Source organism: Cyrtonyx montezumae, unplaced genomic scaffold, assembly GCF_038088225.1.
Source record: "Cyrtonyx montezumae isolate F1298 unplaced genomic scaffold, pur_monq_1.0 scaffold_36, whole genome shotgun sequence".
NCBI lineage: Eukaryota > Metazoa > Chordata > Aves > Galliformes > Odontophoridae > Cyrtonyx > Cyrtonyx montezumae.
The window spans coordinates 8,082,868-8,102,528 of NW_027072041.1; the positions used below are offsets into that span (position 1 = coordinate 8,082,868).

The 19,661-nt window shown below is 38.0% G+C and overlaps 1 protein-coding gene across 1 annotated transcript in view; it reads right to left on the minus strand.

Annotated features, from left to right (window-relative positions):
- Window positions 1-5,029: 5,029 nt before the first annotated feature.
- Window positions 5,030-19,661, minus strand: part of FRMD3 (FERM domain containing 3) — a 139,113-nt gene continuing 124,481 nt past the window's right edge. Inside the window, exon 14 of the mRNA XM_065745643.1 lies at window positions 5,030-6,722. Within this exon, the coding sequence (XP_065601715.1) occupies window positions 6,130-6,722 (593 nt within the window). The 3' untranslated portion in view covers window positions 5,030-6,129. The remainder of the gene's footprint in view (window positions 6,723-19,661) is intronic.

Below are 19,661 nucleotides of genomic sequence, written 5' to 3' on the forward strand. Positions count from 1 at the left end.
TACCATGCTGTCACCATTCCATTGGTTTAACACGTTAAGAACATCCAGCAGGAAACTGGATATAGACGATGTGAAGGAACTCAAAACAACAAGAAGAGTCTGCATTTCTGAAGTATATCCAGCTTGTAGCTTATCATAGTGTTAACTAACATATTTTTCCCTCTTTTCTCTTGTAGTCAACTTGGGAGCTGAGCACTTAATTAAAATTGCTGTATATAGGATTGGTATAGAAGTGCCTCTACACCACTGCATGGAAATAACCTGAAGGAGTTGGAAACCATGGTGCACTTAGAAAACTATGATCAGACTGCTATCACAGAAACATAATGGGATTAATTGTAAAATTAGAATTGAAGTGTGTCCAGAGAAAGGCCATAAAGATGATCAGGGAGATGGAAAATGTTCATTATTAAGAAAAGCTGAAGGAGCTTGTCTTGTTCACTCTGGAAAAGAGAAGGGTAAGGGGAATCCTCACTGTGCCCTTCCAGTACTTGAAAGGAGCTTATAAACAGGTGAGAGGCCAACTTTTAATATGGTGTGATAATGACAGGACAAGCCTTAAATGAAAATAAGGTTGATTTAGGTTAGATATAAGGAGGAAGTATTTTACTCAGAGGGCAGTGAGGAACTGGCACAAGTTTCCCAGAGAAGCTGGGGGTGGCTCATTCCTGGAGGTGTTCAAGGCCAGGTTGGACAGGTCCCTGGGCAGCTTGAGCTGGTAGGGGCAGCCCTACCCATGGCAGAGGGTTGGAACTGGGTGATCTTTGAGGTCCCTTTCAAACCAAGCCATTCTATAATTCTATCATTTTTAACAAATACATAAGGACATTAAATGCATCTGTAACGCATCATGGAAAATAATTGTTCAGTATGCAGTATTCAGGAATCAGTTGTCCATATTTTACAGGTCTATGGAATTATAAGCTAAAGCAGCTCATAATCAAAAAGGATGGAAAAAGAAATGAGAATTTCTCAAAAGCTGCCAGATTGCTTTTGGAACTGTTTCAGTGTAATGGCTGTTATTTGTAAATGACGAGAAGAATGAAAATAGCCTCGTGAACACACAGATTTTGCCTGTCCTATTGTCAAGGAACTCCACTGCAAGAAGCAGTATTCCAGAGGCTGGGATGGCCCTGCTGCCTCAAGGCACAGGCAGTTTCAAGGCAGCCATTTCAGACCTGGTGGTTGTGACCTACAGGTGAGGGGCTGCTGTCAGCCAGGCCCAGTACCAAAGTGCACCCACAGAAGGCACTGCCTGGGTCTGCATGTGCCACTGAGGGATGCAGCCTGCCTTGAGGAGGTAGAGCAGGCCTCACCTGAGCTCAGGACTCAGTTATTTGGTTCCAAAATAACTTCTCAGGAAAGCAGCTTCAGGGGGGAGAAGGGGAATGAAGAGAAGGGCAGAGGACTTCCCATCCACCTTAGATGGAGAAAACCGTGAGGACAGAACTAACAGTCTCAAAGGCCATATAGTGTTGGCAATATTTCTGATGGGCTGCCCGATGAAAACACAACTCAGGCTTTAACAGTAGGTCTAGTCCAAAAAAGCAGTAGGTTGAAATGACTAGAACAGGTAGGCAGCTATGATGCAAAGCTGACTCAAATCTATTTTTCAGCAGCAGTTGACATTTACTTTATTTTCATGGCTGTTCATAACAGCATTGACAACCCTGAAATCTTTTTTTTTTTGCTACTGTTCCTTGTGGGCAAACCAGGGCCTACAACTGACATGCTGCAAGCCATCAGGCAAAAAAAGGACAGGTGGGTGTTGTGAGGTGATTGTACATGACTATGTTGCTGAGATTGGCATTTTTAGTGGTTTTAGAACTTCTGTGTGAGGATTATATCTGTTGGCTTAGATGCCAAAAACAAGGTTCAGGCAGACTTTGTGCTCAGATCCTTTTTGGATTTGGCTGCAAGTCCATTCTTCCTATTCATAAGGTTTATCTATCTTGTTACACAGCAAAATGCAGAAGAATGTGAAAGAAGATTTCATCTGAGAAATCTACTGGACACAGCAGGTGACATTTTAGTTTTCATTATCAGATTCACAGTGCTGACAGTTAGTGAAAAAATACCTGCCAGTCCCTTTTGAAATTTTGCATTAGAAGATTATTATTATCCATAATACTGAAAATCAGAAAATATTTTAGATGTGTATGTAATACACATCTTGACCACAGATTCTTAATAGGATATGTAGGGTTCTAGTTGAGAGGCTTCCCTATTCTTGTGTATACAACTCTTTACAGCATTATGTGTCCTATTCAGTCAATATAGCTAATTATTCTACAACCAAAGAGATATAACCTAATCCACCTCAATTTCTTGTCCATTTAAGCAAATTAGCTTAATATTCTCTTCACCTTTTGCGACTGAGCAAAAGGGATTTAAATGAAATTTCAAGAAACATACCTTGACTTTTAGCTATTTCTTGCATTCCAGTGCTTGTGATCTCCCATTTGGCCAACATGTGTATTGTCAAATGCTAACAGTTATCTACAGTAACCAACCATTAGCTCCAGATTTTGTCCAGAGCACAATTGGGATGGCATTTCAGTGACTTGTAATTTTAATAGAAGATTTAAATTTTAGTCTGTCAAATTACAAGCCACTGAAATGTGATGAGTTTATGACAACCGCTGAATTTCTGCCCTATCTACATGAACTGTTTTCATAAATTGTGCTAAGCACTTAGAATCCAAGTAAGCACGTGAACAGGTGGACATGCTGCATTTTTCATAGGTTAAAGCTAGAAAGCAACCTCTTGAAAGCAGTTACAACCTACATCCAACTGAATAAATAGGTCTGTCTGTATTCTGTAGTCTTGGCTCTCTGCAGTTCAAATCCACTTAAATTTCAGTGCTTTATGTAGAGTGCGGGCATATTTGTGTCTACATTTTTAACGTGCTCAAAAAATTGTCTTAGGTTCTGATTTATCTTCTCAAAATAGTGTTCCTGTTGCTCACACCTCTTAGTTGTTGCTTCTATGCAGACTACACACTTTTTATCAGATACTTTTGCAATGTCTGAGCTAAAAAAACTTCTAAATGTAAGCAAGCTCCATCCAAAAGCTGTGCAGGTTTGTTTGTGCAATGCTCTAGTCAGATCTGCCTACCACAGGGTTGCATACGTATATGTCAATTGCCTGGGTCCAACTTTAAAACCAGACTCTTCGATTTCTATTCTCTGCATAGCAATTTTATTTAGTGGATACACAAATATTATTTCTTGCACCAACTAATTCTCAACAGAAAGTGTTCCAAGCAAAACATCTTTCATCATAAGAACTGTCGTAACTGCAGAAAGTTTTTCTCCAGTGTATTTTTATTAGGGATTCCTGCCATCATATCAACATACAAAACAATCAGGATGTTGACATAGAAATGTGAAATTCACTGTACAAAGATAAGGCTCGAGTTACAGATATATTATCCCCCCAGTCTCCAATGAAATAAAACCATATTTAATTCTTCCCAGAGTTGTGTTTATAAATGTTAGACAAACCACAAAATAGATTTCAAGTACATAACATTTTACAATATAGTCCAAGCACAGACAGGAATGCACAATACTGTACCTACAGATACTCCATAATCCAGCTGTCATCCTCACCAAGAAAATGCTAGACTGCTACTCTGTCTGAGTATCCCCAGCTATATGCTTCTGAGAGCATTAGGTACTCCTGGCCTTCAATGTTAGAGGACTCTCGTGACTTTCATTTAAATTACACTGATATCTAGAGAACGATGGAAAGAAAAGGAAGATTTTTAGAAGGCCAGGCCTGGATGTATGCACATAGGTAGCAAAGGTAAGTACATGTGCACGTATACTCTTGCATTTAACCCTACGTAAGACCTCACTACACTGCACATTCTCTGAGATTACTTTCTCATGCAACTCAATCATGTTCTGATAGAGTTAAATCAAGCGAAACAATACTCCCACTTCTTGTGCGCTATAATTTACAAGGACAAGATTATATTTTAGAGCACAGGATTTTACTTATTTATTTTTTAATGCAATTGTCAGACTCAAATGGGAGCCTGCATGGAATCTTGTCCCATTAGTCCAGCAGGACACCAGCTCTTACAGTTTTCACCACACACAACACCTTTTCTGATACCTTTTTTTTTCAAAACGGCATCAGTGAATTATTTCCTGTTAAGACCCAATATCTACTTTAGTTTACTCTCCATTTCTACTGGGCTGAATGACTATTACCTCATAGGAAAATATCATTTAGCTACAAGTAGCACAAGATGAAATCCTCATCAAAGAAGTAATCCATAATGATTCTTCCATTGAACAGATTGCCAGGGAAAAAGACAAGAGAAATTCACTTCAGCCTTTCTTTGTTGCTTGGGAAATGAGTAGCAATCAGAAAGCTTTCCACTGAGAAAAGGAACTCCTGAACCCTGTAACTGTCTCACCCTTTCAAACTGGAGAAATTTAGAAAGGAAAGAAGTCTTGTAAGGAAACTGCCATTTTCAAACTAGACACTTCTAAAGGCTTATGTGAGAAAGCCAAGCCAATTCTCTGATACTGAAAATAAAGGAGTTTATTCAGTAGGAATTAAGAGATGTGGTTACAATATATTAAATGTATATCTTAATAAAACCATCTCACATACGTCTTCCGTTCATAGATCTCTAAGCAAGAAAAAGACTCTGAGGTTGAAATCAGAGTTCCCTCGACTTTAAATATGGAATACATCTGTTCTAAGATCAAGGGAAATAAAATCAATAAAAGCTTTCTCTTTTTAGATAGAACCTCTCTGGTACATCTGAGGGCCTTCAGATGCTCTCAGCTATTGACAAGGTTTTACTTAAGCATGTTCTCTAAGCAATACTGGAATAACTAGATATACAAATTCATCTTACATGAAACAGCATTAAGTCCTGTAACCGGGATTACACTAATAGGGAAAGAGGGTGGGTATGCTGCTATATGTAAAAGGAAGCATATCAGTACACACAGAAAATATGTTGTCTTGGAGATTAGTAATAAAGGGCATTGAGGATAATCCTTTGACTGTGAGTCAGTAGAATACTTTCATGTCAACTGTACAGTCTAAAGCTTTGCTTTTAAAAATGCATATATGTTTATTCTCTATCATTTTTTTTCAAAGTAGGTCACTCATCTACTGATTTAGGTAGGATTTTGGCTTTTTTTCTTTTTTTTTTTTCTTTCTTTTTTCCCCTACTTACTATTGTCTTCCTCCAAGTTATGTACAATAATCTACATTTAGACTGAAGACTCACTCTTTTCCAAAACATACCTGGACAATCATATAGAGACTTTCTAAAGCACTGATACTGACATAACAGGAAGGATCATTACTTTCAATTCTGCTCTCTTCCCTAAACTTTACAACTAAGCCTTTCAGAAATTCTTCTGAAAACTTGGTGTCATTTTATCTCCCCCAGGCAGCCCCTACTGAACCTGAGTGAACTTTCTATATATTTCCCAAACTGCTGTCTCTCCTACAGAGCTATTTTAATCTCATTCATTCTCCAGCCAGTAGTTTAAAAACAAATAATTGCTAAAACACTAAAAATAAACTTCATGTTCTTGTGCATTATTCTTACTAATCTGTACATTTAAATAACATCAGAAGTTATCTTTTGCTAAAAATTTACCAAAATATTTTAAACACATAAAAATGTAAAAAAAAAAAAACAACAACAAACAAACAGAAAACAACAAACCAAAACCAAAACCCCAGCATAAACATTGCTTGTATAGGCATAGGCATTGTTTAGAAGAGATTGCTGCACTAAGGAGTATATTCAAAAAAGTTTTTCTTCCAGTTTCATTACATTTAATGGATTCTGCAGTTAAGGATGATTAAGATCATTACCCCATCTTGTATAATGTAATAAGTAAGCAGAAAAACTGAAATGCAATTAAAATAAAGGTTCTTCTAAGTTACTGAAAGGTGAGTTTATAAACCTGTAACTAAAAGAGCAATATAAGTGGGCAAAGGAAACTTAAGATCCCCAAAAGTCTGATAATAACTGAACATGAAGTCAGCTACCTACTGATGGCCACAGGGGCATTATGAAAAGCTGGCACTAACTGAAATTTTGAATATAGCCCTTAGTTGTATAATTATTTCTTTAAAGTTTAAAAGCCCAGCATGTCAGAAATGAAGTTTATTTTGCAAGCCACCCACTGCCTAAGTGGGCAGTAGTATTCAATATGAAACTGCTGAAACTCTGGTGTCTGACGGATTTCATGGAGAAAAGAGATCTGCAGGTCTGACTCCAAGAGAACAAGGAGAAGGGGGAACACAAGCAACAACAGTCCAAGGCCTACAAGGAGAAGTCTGGAGAAACTCTTCACGAAAGCATTCACCTCTATGTTGCCCATTAGAAAGTCATAGCTCCACCTAAGCGCTCTTCGGGCTTCCTTCAGCTCTTCTTCTTCTGCAATCATAAAGGCATTTTCATCTGCTTCCAGTTCCTCAAATGAATCTGTATCATCTTTCTCATTCTCTGCTCGAGGACAGGTATCAAAGAGCATGTCAACCTCATCATCAACTGGAGTGGGCAGCAAGCTGGCACGGGGATTGTATACCAGTTCTGAGATAGTTAAAGGCTCCTCTTTCATCTTCTCTTCCTGTTCGATGGCATGATCAGTATTCTCCCCAGTGTTCTTAACTGGGGAGCTGGAAGTCACAGGTACTGGAATCTCATCTTCCTTTGGCAGTTGGATATCTGGGGAAAAAAAGAGGAGGAGGGGGGAGAGGGAGGGGGTTAGGGGGAAGGGAAGGGAAGGGAAGGGAAGGGAAGGGAAGGGAAGGGAAGGGAAGGGAAGGGAAGGGAAGGGAAGGGAAGGGAAGGGAAGGGAAGGGAAGGGAAGGGAAGGGAAGGGAAGGGAAGGGAAGGGAAGGGAAGGGAAGGGAAGGGAAGGGAAGGGAAGGGAAGGGAAGGGAAGGGAAGGGAAGGGAAGGGAAGGGAAGGGAAGGGAAGGGAAGGGAAGGGAAGGGAAGGGAAGGGAAGGGAAGGGAAGGGAAGGGAAGGGAAGGGAAAAAAAAAGTACATAGATGAAAACAGTGATCCTAAGTTTCTGCTTTCCTGGCGGCAAAAAAATCCAATAGTATTTTATGTAAGTTAGAAAGATGATTCTGCAATCATTTTACACAACCAACAAACACTGGAAAAGCCCTTTGAAAATTTCATCACTAACAGAGGACAACATCTTTTATAGCACTGCAGTACACGAGATCCAATTAAATTTGTATGATGCAGTTAGTACTAATACCAGTGTGATATAAACAGAACTGTTCATTTTCGATGGGCTGTCAAGCTTCTGATATAAATGAATACCAAGTGCAGAGGTAAACTGGTGCTATTTGGTGTCATAGTAGGAATAATAACAATAATAATGATAAGACCAACTTTCTCTTCATTTGTCTCAGAAATAGTTATAAGACTATGGCTGAGGTTAGGAATTTTTGACAGAACATGGCATTAGAAGAGACGATGGACTATCACGATAAATTAATATTAACAGGAGGATAAAAAGAGAGGTGGGTTTGCATACCATGTAATGATTATATGATTAAAACTGATTGAAAATGCTTTACATCTTTAGTAAGCTTCCCCTCCTCACATCTCATTTCACTTCCAGTCATCTTTCCTCTCCTCATACTTGCAGTCTTTTTGTCCCTCTCCCTTCAGATGCTCTCTCTCCTTCACAAGGAGCAGTCTTTCTTATTACTGGTATGCTTGTTTCTTATGATCCAATTCCCTGCCTGAATTCTCACAACTTAGTACCCTTTTCCTGAGTTTAATACTAACTGTAGTGAATCAGAAAAAAAAAGTCTATCTGTTCTGCAGCTACAGGAACACTGCAGTGACTCCTTTTCGTGGTCAGTAACAGAAGAGAAGGGAAGGTGAACCAAGCCTGGAGCTAGGAAAAATGATGTGAAATAATTTCATTTTTTACTTTATACCATGTCTGACACCTGTTAACATCATCAGATGCCATCTATGCGCAAGAGGAACAAGGGTAACTTTTGCAGTGTCAAGTATATCGATCTTATATAATAAAGTAATACTTAATAGTTTCCATTTTGTGAAGTTAAACATCTCCCTTTCTTTACAAATGACTAATGCAATAATGACACATCAAGTAAAACCAACACAGTGAGGGTATGTGACTTGTCCAACAAGAAACTCAGGAAAAAACATGGCAAATTAGTATTTGTAACTCAAATTAGCCTGATTATTTGTTTTCACCAGTAAATCTCTGTAAAAGATATGAAACAGAAATTGCTGACTTGGATCACAGATCTAAGGTAGAATCTTAAAACAGTAACTCAGCTATTATTGACCAAAATGGTGCTGAGAATCTCACTTGGAGAGAGGTGCCATTTCACATTTTCCTTTAACATTTCAGTGACTTAAAAATTTCAGATACACTTCATCAATTTATGAACTTTTTTTCTGAAACCTACCTTCCCTCTGATGAGATGGAGAAGTATATTCCTGCATCAGTGGTTACTTGATAAGTAAACTAGCAACAAGCCCTAACTGTATCACAGAGTCATAGGTAATACTCACTGTATACAGTACTCACTGTTATAGATTTTGCATTTCTTAAATGACAAGGTCTTAAAATCTCCTATCTTCTTTCCTGTTGCTTTCCTTTTTACTGTTACCATGGCTAGCACACTCAGGACAGGACATGACCATGGCAGTCTCGGTTTCACCATAACTGATGTCAGGCCACCCAACCACAGACCCATCCTGGGCTACAAAGGCACATGACCACACTTCCACCAAAGCCCCAGATAGTCTTTGCAGACACGTGGTATTATTTGTGCTAATCTGGTAACTTTAAAATTATACTTAACTTGAGATCAGTTGGGGTGAAATGCCAATAAATGCAACATGTATATAACATTACAAATATGTTGAAAAGACCTTAGAAATGTCAGAAGAAAAAAAGAATAACCACAGATTAAACTGACTTACATTAAAGCACTCTCTGAATGAGCCAGCTCATTCCTGATACTCCTTATCTGACAGGACAGCTTTCTGGATTCCCTTCTTAATGCTTAGCTTTATATCTTATATTCATCAGAGAACACCTCTTCAATGTAGGACTCTATCCTCAGGAAGCATCCTCCCTTCAGTAAAGCATGTTAGATGCTAAAATTCATTTCCCCTTCTAAATCTTCAAACTGGCCCAGACAGATCTCTTCTGCTATAATTTATTATTTCTGCCGCTCTCTAGGAAATAAGCTTGTTGTGCCTCCAGGTGAGACCTCACAATCAAATAGTCAGTCTCAGCCAGAAAGACTGTTTCCATTCTGTCTCATTTGATCCCTGATAGAGACAATTTGTAAAGCTAACCTATGAAAATAACTGTTTTTCTTCCAGGATTAGTTGTCTGATGTTTTTCTTCCTGAACTAACTTATATATTATCAAGAGTGCAGCATATTACCACCACTGGAGAGAGAACAGGAATGCTCCTTTCACCAGCTGCTGCTTGCCAGCAGATCTTGCACAGATGAAATGAAACTGTGCCCTCAATAAAGAAAATGAAGATGCCTCCTTATTACCCTAATTCGACAGCTATTAATTCCTTGCCTCAACTGCTCTGTCCTCTTCTATTATAGTTACTTGAGAAACTCATCATATTTCAAATGAAGAATGTTCTGTGCTGGAACATACAGTTGATACCTGTGTTTGTATTGACAAATGCACTTGCTACAGTCATCACAAACTGAATGACACTAGGCCCAGCAGAGTATGGACATTCTGAGGTGAGGAGATTTAGAGTGACCTTTCTCCTAAGCATCTTGTAACCCTCCAGTAGTGCTGGATCATCAAACCTCTGCATCTATTCTAGAGTGCATGTCAATTTTTTAAAACACTGTACCCCAACAGTAAACATCTACATATATATTTAAATATGAAAGTGCTACAAATTTCTTTTCAAAGATGCTTCCCAATAGAGTAAAAGGTAAAGGTCCTAAATTTAACCTCCCAAATTTCTGAATCCTGGCCATAAGCCTCTCTATACCTGCTTAGATATATTTCTGACCCTCCAAGGTCAGTAATATGTCTGTCCATCATGTTTCTCATCATACAGAGGACAGCTGCAACTATTCCAAAGAAAGGTCACCTCAATTTGTGGCTCAGAGTCTTCTCTCCTTCACCAGAGTAAATTCTAGTGTGCATAACACACATAGTGAGCATAAACAAGGAAGATCATATTAACTTTCATTAATATTGCTTTTTTTCCTCATGTAGCTGGCAAATGTCCTCTGACTTTGTGATTACCCTTTCAGATCAATGATATTTAAGGAGGTTGCATTAAAATTTAATGTGCCACAGTTTCAAAGTATCCATCAGGTTTACAGTCCACTATTTAGTTTGAGCTGGTAACTCCAAAGCATCACAATTAACGAATGGCACATATCAGACCAAAACAGCTTCCACTGCCACCCCTTCTCACCCCATGCTCTTTTCCTAGTATGGTAGTTAAAAAAAACAAAACAAAACAAAACAAAACAAGCCAAAACAAAAAAAAAAAAACACCTCTTATTTCCTAGTATCAAAGCAGAAGGAAGAGGAAAAAAAAGACCTTCAACTTTTTTACTATTACTATTTTATTTGTTTTTAGGATACTCTTAAAGAGTGACAGCTATTCACAGTGATGAACGCATGATTTAAAAACAAAATCCTCTAAGTCTTCAAGAAAGAAAGAACACAGAATTTAAGGTAAGCCTGAAGCCAGTATACTTCAATTAACTCTACAAATTCGCTGCTAATGTTTTCTTCTTATCCATACATAACAATTACTTTGCTGTCACCCTAACAAGACAATAATTTTGTATGTTTGGGCTGGATTTTGAAACGTCTACTGTTTCTTTAAAAATAGTTAACATTTATATTATATTCAGATTTGAAGAAATGTAACTTGAGCATACAATCACTTCATTTCTTTTCTTCCTTTAACTATCAATTTATATTCCACAGATCAGAATCTTACGATACATATTACTGTCATATTAAGTAAGAAGTTCAGTTTTATTCATTATATATGTACAGCAAAACTTTGCTACACTTTTCTGGCAACTGGACGAATCTTAGAGAGCCAGAGAAATCTCATTATACAAGCCAAAACTCTGTACTTCCCTTTCACTAAATGTTGGGATTCCTCCAAAACTCAAACTTGCTACTGTGGGTAGGAACATGAACAGCTGAATAAAACAGAAGTTTACAGTGGTCATATGCTGTGAACATGAATATGGAAGCAGTCTGACATAAATGTTGCCAGCTGCTAGTGTCTGTAAAGGAGCCAAAAACAGCAGCTGAGGATTCATAGGATGAAGGGCAGCTCCACCTCCACCATTCTTAAGAAGTTGCAGTTGCTGGAAAGCCAGCTTTCCAGAAAAACACAAGCTCTTACTAAAAAATTCAGTTTGTCCTTTGTCTTGTAGCTGGGTATACTGCACGCAGTTTTACTGACCAGATAGGCAAACATAATTACATATCTTTAAAAGAACTAGAACTCGTACAGAGGAGAAGGGAATGGGTATAAAAAATTCCTTATTTTAAACAGGGGAGAAATTAGATATGGTCCAGAAAGAGGGCAGCAAATGATCTCTCTGATTGAAATATTTTGTATAAGTGTGTGTACAAGTACAGCTATCAGGCTGCAACAGGTGTGGCTCCTTCCTATTTCTTTGGTCCCTTCCTCTAGAAATTTTGTGCATTCCTTTACTTACTTTAATTACAGACAAAACCTACTTCAAGGTGAGAATAACTTTCATTTGAGCAAAGTGCATGGAGGTCACAAAGGAAAGAAGGAAAGAGAAACAGAATCTACAATGACACATAAGTCAAATATTTTCCTTCAGAGGATCTACATCAAAGGAGGATCTGTACCACAGCCAGATGCCCAGCCCTCAGAAGTAGGAGGCTATATCCTAGCCATTTCCCATGCTCACATAAAACAATCTGGCTTTGCAAGGAGAGTAAATCAATGACAGTTTTAGATATTTTAGGTAGTGACCCAGCTTTCCTGTTGGCAGCTCCAGTTAATTTTATTCTTACTGGAACTTTCAGAAGGGAGTAAAGCCCTGTCACAGCTGCCAGCTCACATCAGCTGCAAGCGCTGTGACTGCAGCACTGGAACTGGCTTTCCAGGCCTGCACTGTGTCACAGCATTCAGCTACTGCCACAGCTGCTACGGGCAGCTGTTCTGCTCCTCACATCCTGCAAAATGCACCCAGAGCACAGCACAGAAATAAAAGGAAAGCAGGGCAAAGTACAACAGGATTCCTAGAATACGCAGTCTCTATCCACTTCTGTCCTAAAAGCCTACCTGAGCAGCGCTGATCCTTCCCTCAACTAGGAGTAAGCAGTGACAAGGCTAAGGTGAGTACAAGGGAGGGAGAAATGTCTGCAACAGAAACAGGAATGAGAAGGGAAGATTTGTCAGTCAGCAGAGCATGGAAAGGAGTGGAGCTGGTCAAGGGACAGCCATCACTCACGGTCTAGTAAGAGGCAAGGGGAGCAAGGCTGCAAAGAACTGGAACCATTGTGTAAGCTATGAGAAAAAGGTATGTGGGACATTTCAGCAACCTCACTGAGCACTTCTAGCATAAATCAGCATTTTTCTGAAATGTGACATGCAGAACGAGGCTTGGGAGCCTATGCCTCCCTCCTTCGTGAGTTTTGCACAAGCTGACCACAGTCCCTAGGTTTTATAAGCTGATATGCAGATTTTATCCCTGTGTATATTAAAAGGGATAACATCCTATAAATTGTACTGCAAGATCAAGGTTCATAGGAATTGTCGTAACCCCAGTTCACAAACCCATTATTAGACTACTGCCTGGTACAAGATGGCTTGTACATATTAGGAGTCTGTCTGAGAAATAAGAATGCAAAAATCATGTAAAGACCAATAATTTTTCAAATTTCACTAATGAATTTTTAAAACAAGGGTATTTGGTGCCACTCTCACAGATACTACAGCTTCCCCCAAGTACTGAATTCATCGAGCAAAGGCTGACAAGAGCTGTTGCCCCTCAGAAAGAAGTCACTGAAAGAAGCAGGCTCTCCCATAACCGGTCATGCTTACTTTCTTTTGATTTGAAATGTTACAAGCATAACAATACTCTGCTCTTCTCCAGGACACCCTCAATTAAAAGTCCTGTAAACTCCCATATCTGAAATGATGTTGCAACATCAAGGCACGATACAGGTGCACAAGAAGCTGAAACCTGTCTATCCACATCAGAAAAGTAGAAAAAAGTATTACAGAAAGCACAGAAAAACAAATTCTGAAGTGTCATACTTCATTAACAAAACAGAGGCGTACAGACCAACGGATGGACCAATATGTCTTTGGCAAAAAATAATTATGGTATAAAAGCAGATAAAAGGCTTAGTTTTGATTGCTATCCAGAACAACACTTTTTGTCGAGTCACATTCTTTTATGTATAATGAAAAAGAGATCTGAAAGAGGCTCCTTCTTTCTTCTTGATATTAATATTCAGGATATTATATTATTCAGTACTGAGAAAAGCAGTAATAACAAAGTTATGATCTGGCAAATCAAATCATTCAGTCACAGTCAAGCAAGCTGAAATATGTCCACTGCTTTATTCAGCTAACATTCAAGATAATGTATCAACTTATCTTCAAATTTAAGAACTACTCAGTTTGTCAGAAAACACATTTTAAAAGTATTTCTCCCTTGAATAAATATATATCTACTAAAATATAATTCCAGTTTACTATTTCAGTAAAATATTACAACAAATCTCATTTAAGTTTTTCTCTCATTCATTCTTCCTCTGTAACTCTTCTTTTGTCTGTAATTCATCCTTATTCTCTGATGTATTATTCTCAGTGTAATATTTCATTACGCACAGCACAGTTTCTTACCAAAAGATCACTATTAGCATAACCAGCTATGGATGGAAAAATAAAAATAAAAGTATGAGTAAATAAATCAATAAATTTAAATTTACCAGCCCTTCTGGCTGTGATCTTGGAGCCATGCCGCAGTAATCGAATGCACACTTCCTTGTTACAGTGGTTAACCATCCGCAAATGAATGCTTCTCTTGGTTTGGATTTTTACAAGGCATTTCACCATTTTGACTCTGAATCCTTCTTCTCAAACTCTTGTAAAAACTCCACTCATACTGGCTTCAACCTTTCATTGAGTTTCCACTGTGTTTGATAAGACCAGCACAAGTTCCCCTCAATGAATCAAATGACAAGCTTCTAACACGGCCAACAAAAATATCCCAGCGGGGAACAGAATGAGAGGTTATTTTTAAACACTTCTAAATACCTTGTAATGTACAATGCAAACTTCCACAGAGTCCATCTCAGTTAGCAGTTGCTAGTGTAACAGCTGAATCACACACGCAAGTATAAAAATATCCAAGGCATCAAAACATATTGCAAGGAAACAAAGGGCCAGCATTTAGGGTCTGTTTTCTATAGAACAAAATGACACAGCAGCCATTATTTTTCTAAAGAGCTTTAATTTGGCAGCTGATGTCAATTTCCCACTGCCACCTGGAAAGTAATTGTGGAAAATGTATAGATGCAAAGGGAAAAACCCCATGCTGTGTTTAAGGCCTTAGTTTTACGGGAACCAATGTGAAGAAAATGCTTTCATTTCAAGCCTCACATCAAAACTGACCTGTCTGTGAAAAAATAAAAGGAGAAAAATCCTAAATTTAGGGAAAACGTTACTCTCTGCATACATGCTCCAGTTCTCAGTTGTGGGCAACTACTGAACACACCGAGTAGATATAAGCAGTGCTTCAGAAGGCTGGCCATTCCTGTGTCCTATGCAGCAGGGATACGTGGGCTCCTAAAAAAGGCATGACACATAGATAATCACTGCTGATCACTTGCTCCAGCTGGAAGCTGGAATGCAACCATGTGCACAACATCATGCTGTCCTAGTGGGAGAGGAGCTCTGACTGGGCTCTGACTGACATCACAGACAGAAGGAATGTATGAGGGGATGTAGACTCTCGCTTTCTAAAATACTTGTCTTTATCATTTATGATGTGCTGCCTGAATCTGTGATCTGGAATTCCTGTTCTCCCTGCACTATAAAATCATGCTTGCAAATATGTGGGAAAGAAGGAAGGAAAGGAAACGCTCCTGCTAATTAGTATTTTACACCAAGTGATTTCTCTCATTAAAGACATCTACTCCACTGGAGATTTTTGGAAAATATTTCAGCAGTAACTCCCTTTCCCTGCCTCCAAGGCCCATATGCTCCCAATATGCAGCAAAGCTCCTTTTCACTCCTTCCTCCTGCAGGGCAAGCACTGCAAGAGAAAGCCTGAGGAGGCAGATGGCACTTGGACCACCAAAATGCATTCATATAGAATACACATATATAATTTATATGTTAAGTGACTATGCTCATGCAAAGGAGAACTAACAGAGATATTTCAAATCACTGCTCACAGACAAACAAGGGAGATTTACACTGAAATCTTGTAGATACATCTCCAACTCCTTGTCTTTACTACTGACTATGGGCAAGTACAGAAAAGGGTCTGTCTGGAGAGAAAAAAGACTTTACATAACCGGATTATCAGCAGTGAATCCTGCATAGTGGCTGGAAGACAGTTTTCAGCAAATATTTTCCAGATGAGGAATATATTCATCCCCTCTGAATGGCCAGAAATTCTTTTTCTAGTTTTGTTTTTGCAGAAAGTAGACAGGAAGGTAACAACATCATTCTTAGTAACTAATTGATTTTGCATCTCTGTCCACTTTCCTCCTTTTTTAATTGCTATTCTAGTTAGCAACACAGCTGAAACACTCACCACTAGCAGAAACTGTGTTAGAGAGATCCTTAGCATTCAAGCAGAGTTTCAGAGGACGTTGAAAATTGCACAGTTCTGTATCTTCTCTTAAAATCAGAACCTGTGGTTTAAAAAAATCAAAACAATCTCTTCCCCAAACCAGAAAACAAGAGTAAAACATTACTCAAAGCTAGTATCCTCCTCCCACCAGTGAAAAAAATGAGCAGGAATCTTTTATTCAAGCATATCTATTTTAACATATGCTGAACACAAGTACCATAGTATGATGATGGCAAAGAGTGAGCTATTACTAACAGAAGTAGTGATATTGCAGTAAGCATCTGAAAATCTGCAAATCCATAAATGTGTTACAAAGAGAAGATGGCAGAGCTAATCATCCTTTGTACTCGGTATTGTTGGCTTCGTTTGTGAAAAAGCTGGTTTTGGACCAGTAAGGGCTAATCTACATGGTTAAAGAACTGTAAATCCAAGTGAGTTTGTTGACCATAGGCATAATGATGAATGTGTTCATCTCCTGATTCCACAACACTCCTTAGGAGACTCCTAGAAATTTGCAAGATAAACTGCACAGTAGAAGAAGATACTTACGATGACCAGACCTTATTCCACAGATGAGAGAATGAACTCAACAATAAAAAATTACCAGAAAAAAAAAACAGTAAAAAATTCTATATTTATATAAAGTGTGAGCTAAGGATGTTTGCTTTGGTTTCTACTGATCTTAATGGAAAATTATGAAAATTTAATTACCTTTGCAGGCCATAGAAATCTAAAAAAAGAACTGTAACAAAGAAATCTGACGGCCTCCCATATGCTACCATTTACAATTTCATTTAAAAATATACACCCATGAGGTACAATTAGCTAATGGGAGTACTGATTCCACCAGTTCCAAGGGAAAGCTTGTTTCATGTCATAGGACACAAGACATCTCCCAATTCTCCCTACATGACATATTAAAGTAAACCGCACCTCAAATCTCGCAAATAAGGTTTCAAAACTAACAATGTTGAAAAGATGTGCATTTGTTCTACCATACAGAAACAGCAAGCACTAAAACAATCTTTTTTTTCCATTAAAAATCCATACAACAACACTAATTTATGCACAGGAGTAAAGTTGACTAGTCTGTTACAGTGTTCTTGATCTATAGGCATAAAGTGTGCACAGATAGTTAATAGAATTTTAAGTTACTACAGCATATTTTTAATATTTATGGGGACTATTGCATTAGGGATTAATATTTCATGTGCTATGGTACACAGAATCAACATACTCCAACGGACAACCATGCATATTCAGTAGCTGGTGTGCATTCATTCCCACACACATTTATCAGATGCTATAAACACTCAATTTTTTAAAGATAAGATACTGTTACGGCCAGATAATTACCATCAATACAGTATCTCTTATACTTCAGTGACACAAAAATAAGTTCAGTTAAAACACGTAGTGGCTGCACATTGTAAAGTAGTAATAAATGTCAGTAACACGATCCTTTTTGAGAGACAGCTACTAGTACAGAATAAAGGAAAGCATAAGAGCTTTACATACACAGCACAGATACATGCAGACATATGATTTTCACCTGAAAAAAGAATCTTTAAAATTTTCACCCACTTCAGCAGGCAAATCTGAAAAGTTTTGAACTATCTGGGCAAGTAAATATTAAGGAATGTGGATTTTAAACAGAAGGAATTTAGAATTAGTCTCTCCCAACAACTGTCTTTTTTCTAAAATGCAGCACAAGATACACCAACTAGCAGAATGATTGAATCATGCTACTTTCACTTTGATTGCTTCGATAGGAAAAGTCAGTGTCACCAAGAAAATAATTTATGTATGAAACCTGAGCACATTGAGAAGTTTTTGTCAGTTATCAAAACCACACATCTGAGAGATAGATACATTAACATATAATAAAGGTATTAATCTAATGATTGTTTTACTCAGACAGGCAAGGTCTTGCTTGCAGCTTATGCTAGCTCCTGAAAAATAACTTCCAAGTCATCTGGACAGGAACTAATCTTCTTTCCAAATCAGACAGTGAAAGAAGGCAGCCACAGAACTGCTGCAGCGACCAGAAAAACAAGTCTAACGTTCAACTGCACTTTAGTGAAAAAATTCTGCAGAGCACACTATAGGAAGGATCTGATAAGAGCATTCGAAGTGGCCAAATTTGGCTATCTGTAACAAAGATATATTCTGCAAACCCACTTCTAAATACTCCAAAACCTGCACAATGAAGTGTCTTGAGAAGAAGGTCATCAAAGTTCAAAAGGTAGAAATGACCTCTACAAGTATATTTGATAGTCATTCACATAAAATTCAATTCCATGCAATAACTTTCTATGGAGGACAGTCACTTTGACCTGCAAAACCTGAGGCATGACAACTTCAGATTAGTTTTCTGAAGACGGACATACCAAACTGAAGAAGGGAAGAACACACTGCATGAAAGGGGAAGAGATTTGAGAAGTTCTGCTACTAGAACCCTACAAAAACACAATAACAATGGTGGAAAGGAATCAAGTGTCAGAAGCTGTAGTGCTAATAGGTATTAAAAAAAAAATCTGGAGTTTCATTTGATTTCTATAAATTAAATGCAGACATCAGAAAGTCAAAAAGTATGAAAGCACAAAGCAGATCACACAGAAGAATAGAAAAACTAGAGGAGAATGTTCAGAATGTCCAAGAGCACACACAGAAAAAAAAAATAAGGAAAGAAGAAGAAATATTAGCATTATTTCTGAAGAGAGTTCATTATGTAACAATGCCTAGCCAAATGGTTATTAGAACCTACTGGAACTAAGTTACAGAAGACAGGATGGAATTATGATTTTATAAAATATTTGTAGTCACTATCAGAAAGTAATTGATGAAAACATTCATCTGTAGGAATCCTGTTTTGCTTTATTTTCTCTCCCAAATCCTGAGAAATCCTAAGAAAATCACTTAAAAGTGTTGCTTGTTAAGCGTAAATAAGAAAAATGCATTAGATCTCATTTATTTCAGCAGCAAGCCCAGCCTGCACACTACTGCTGGCATACATTTTAAACAAATCCCTATATTTTTTCAGGGACGTCAGTGAAAATAGTTTCATTAACTTGCAAATTACAAACTTCCAGTTAGTTCCCAGTAAGGTAAAAATGTGGTTAAAAACACATGTAGAAGTCTTCTATTTGTGCATGAAATACATCATTCTCATTCTTGTAGCTCTTCTTAGACCCACTTACTAAGACATCCCAATTTGGATGGATTTGTCATCTGAAAGTTACTGCAACTTCTGTGAGACATCAGCTCCCAGCTCCTGAATCCTACCTCTGAAACACACTGTCATTTGGGTGCCAATGTCTTGCACAGAAGCCAAATCCACTCTCAACATGACTACAGACAGCTTACATCTAAAAGGCTCAGATTCTCTGAGCTTTCATCAGCTTTCCATTGGCATGCTTGCTGCCTAATTTCATAAAAGAAATACTGTCTGGTGTCCAATCTCTCAGGTAACTCATCTATATAACTATAATTTTAAAGAGCAAAAATTACTTTTGAGTAGGAACACCAATTCAAATCTGGAAGTTAAATTTGCAATTAGACACCCGTACACAGCCCTTCAAGGCTGAGTGAAGATTTAGATCTTGAGGAATGAGAAAACAACAGGGAAACTCATTTTTGCTGCCATTCTAACAAATTTCTGTTTTCAAATCCCTTTATCTAAGTGCCATCTGCTGAAATAAATATTACAGTGGTATCACAGATAGCCATTATTTTAATTCCCACAAACAGTAGTCATTTATGACCACAATTAGCACA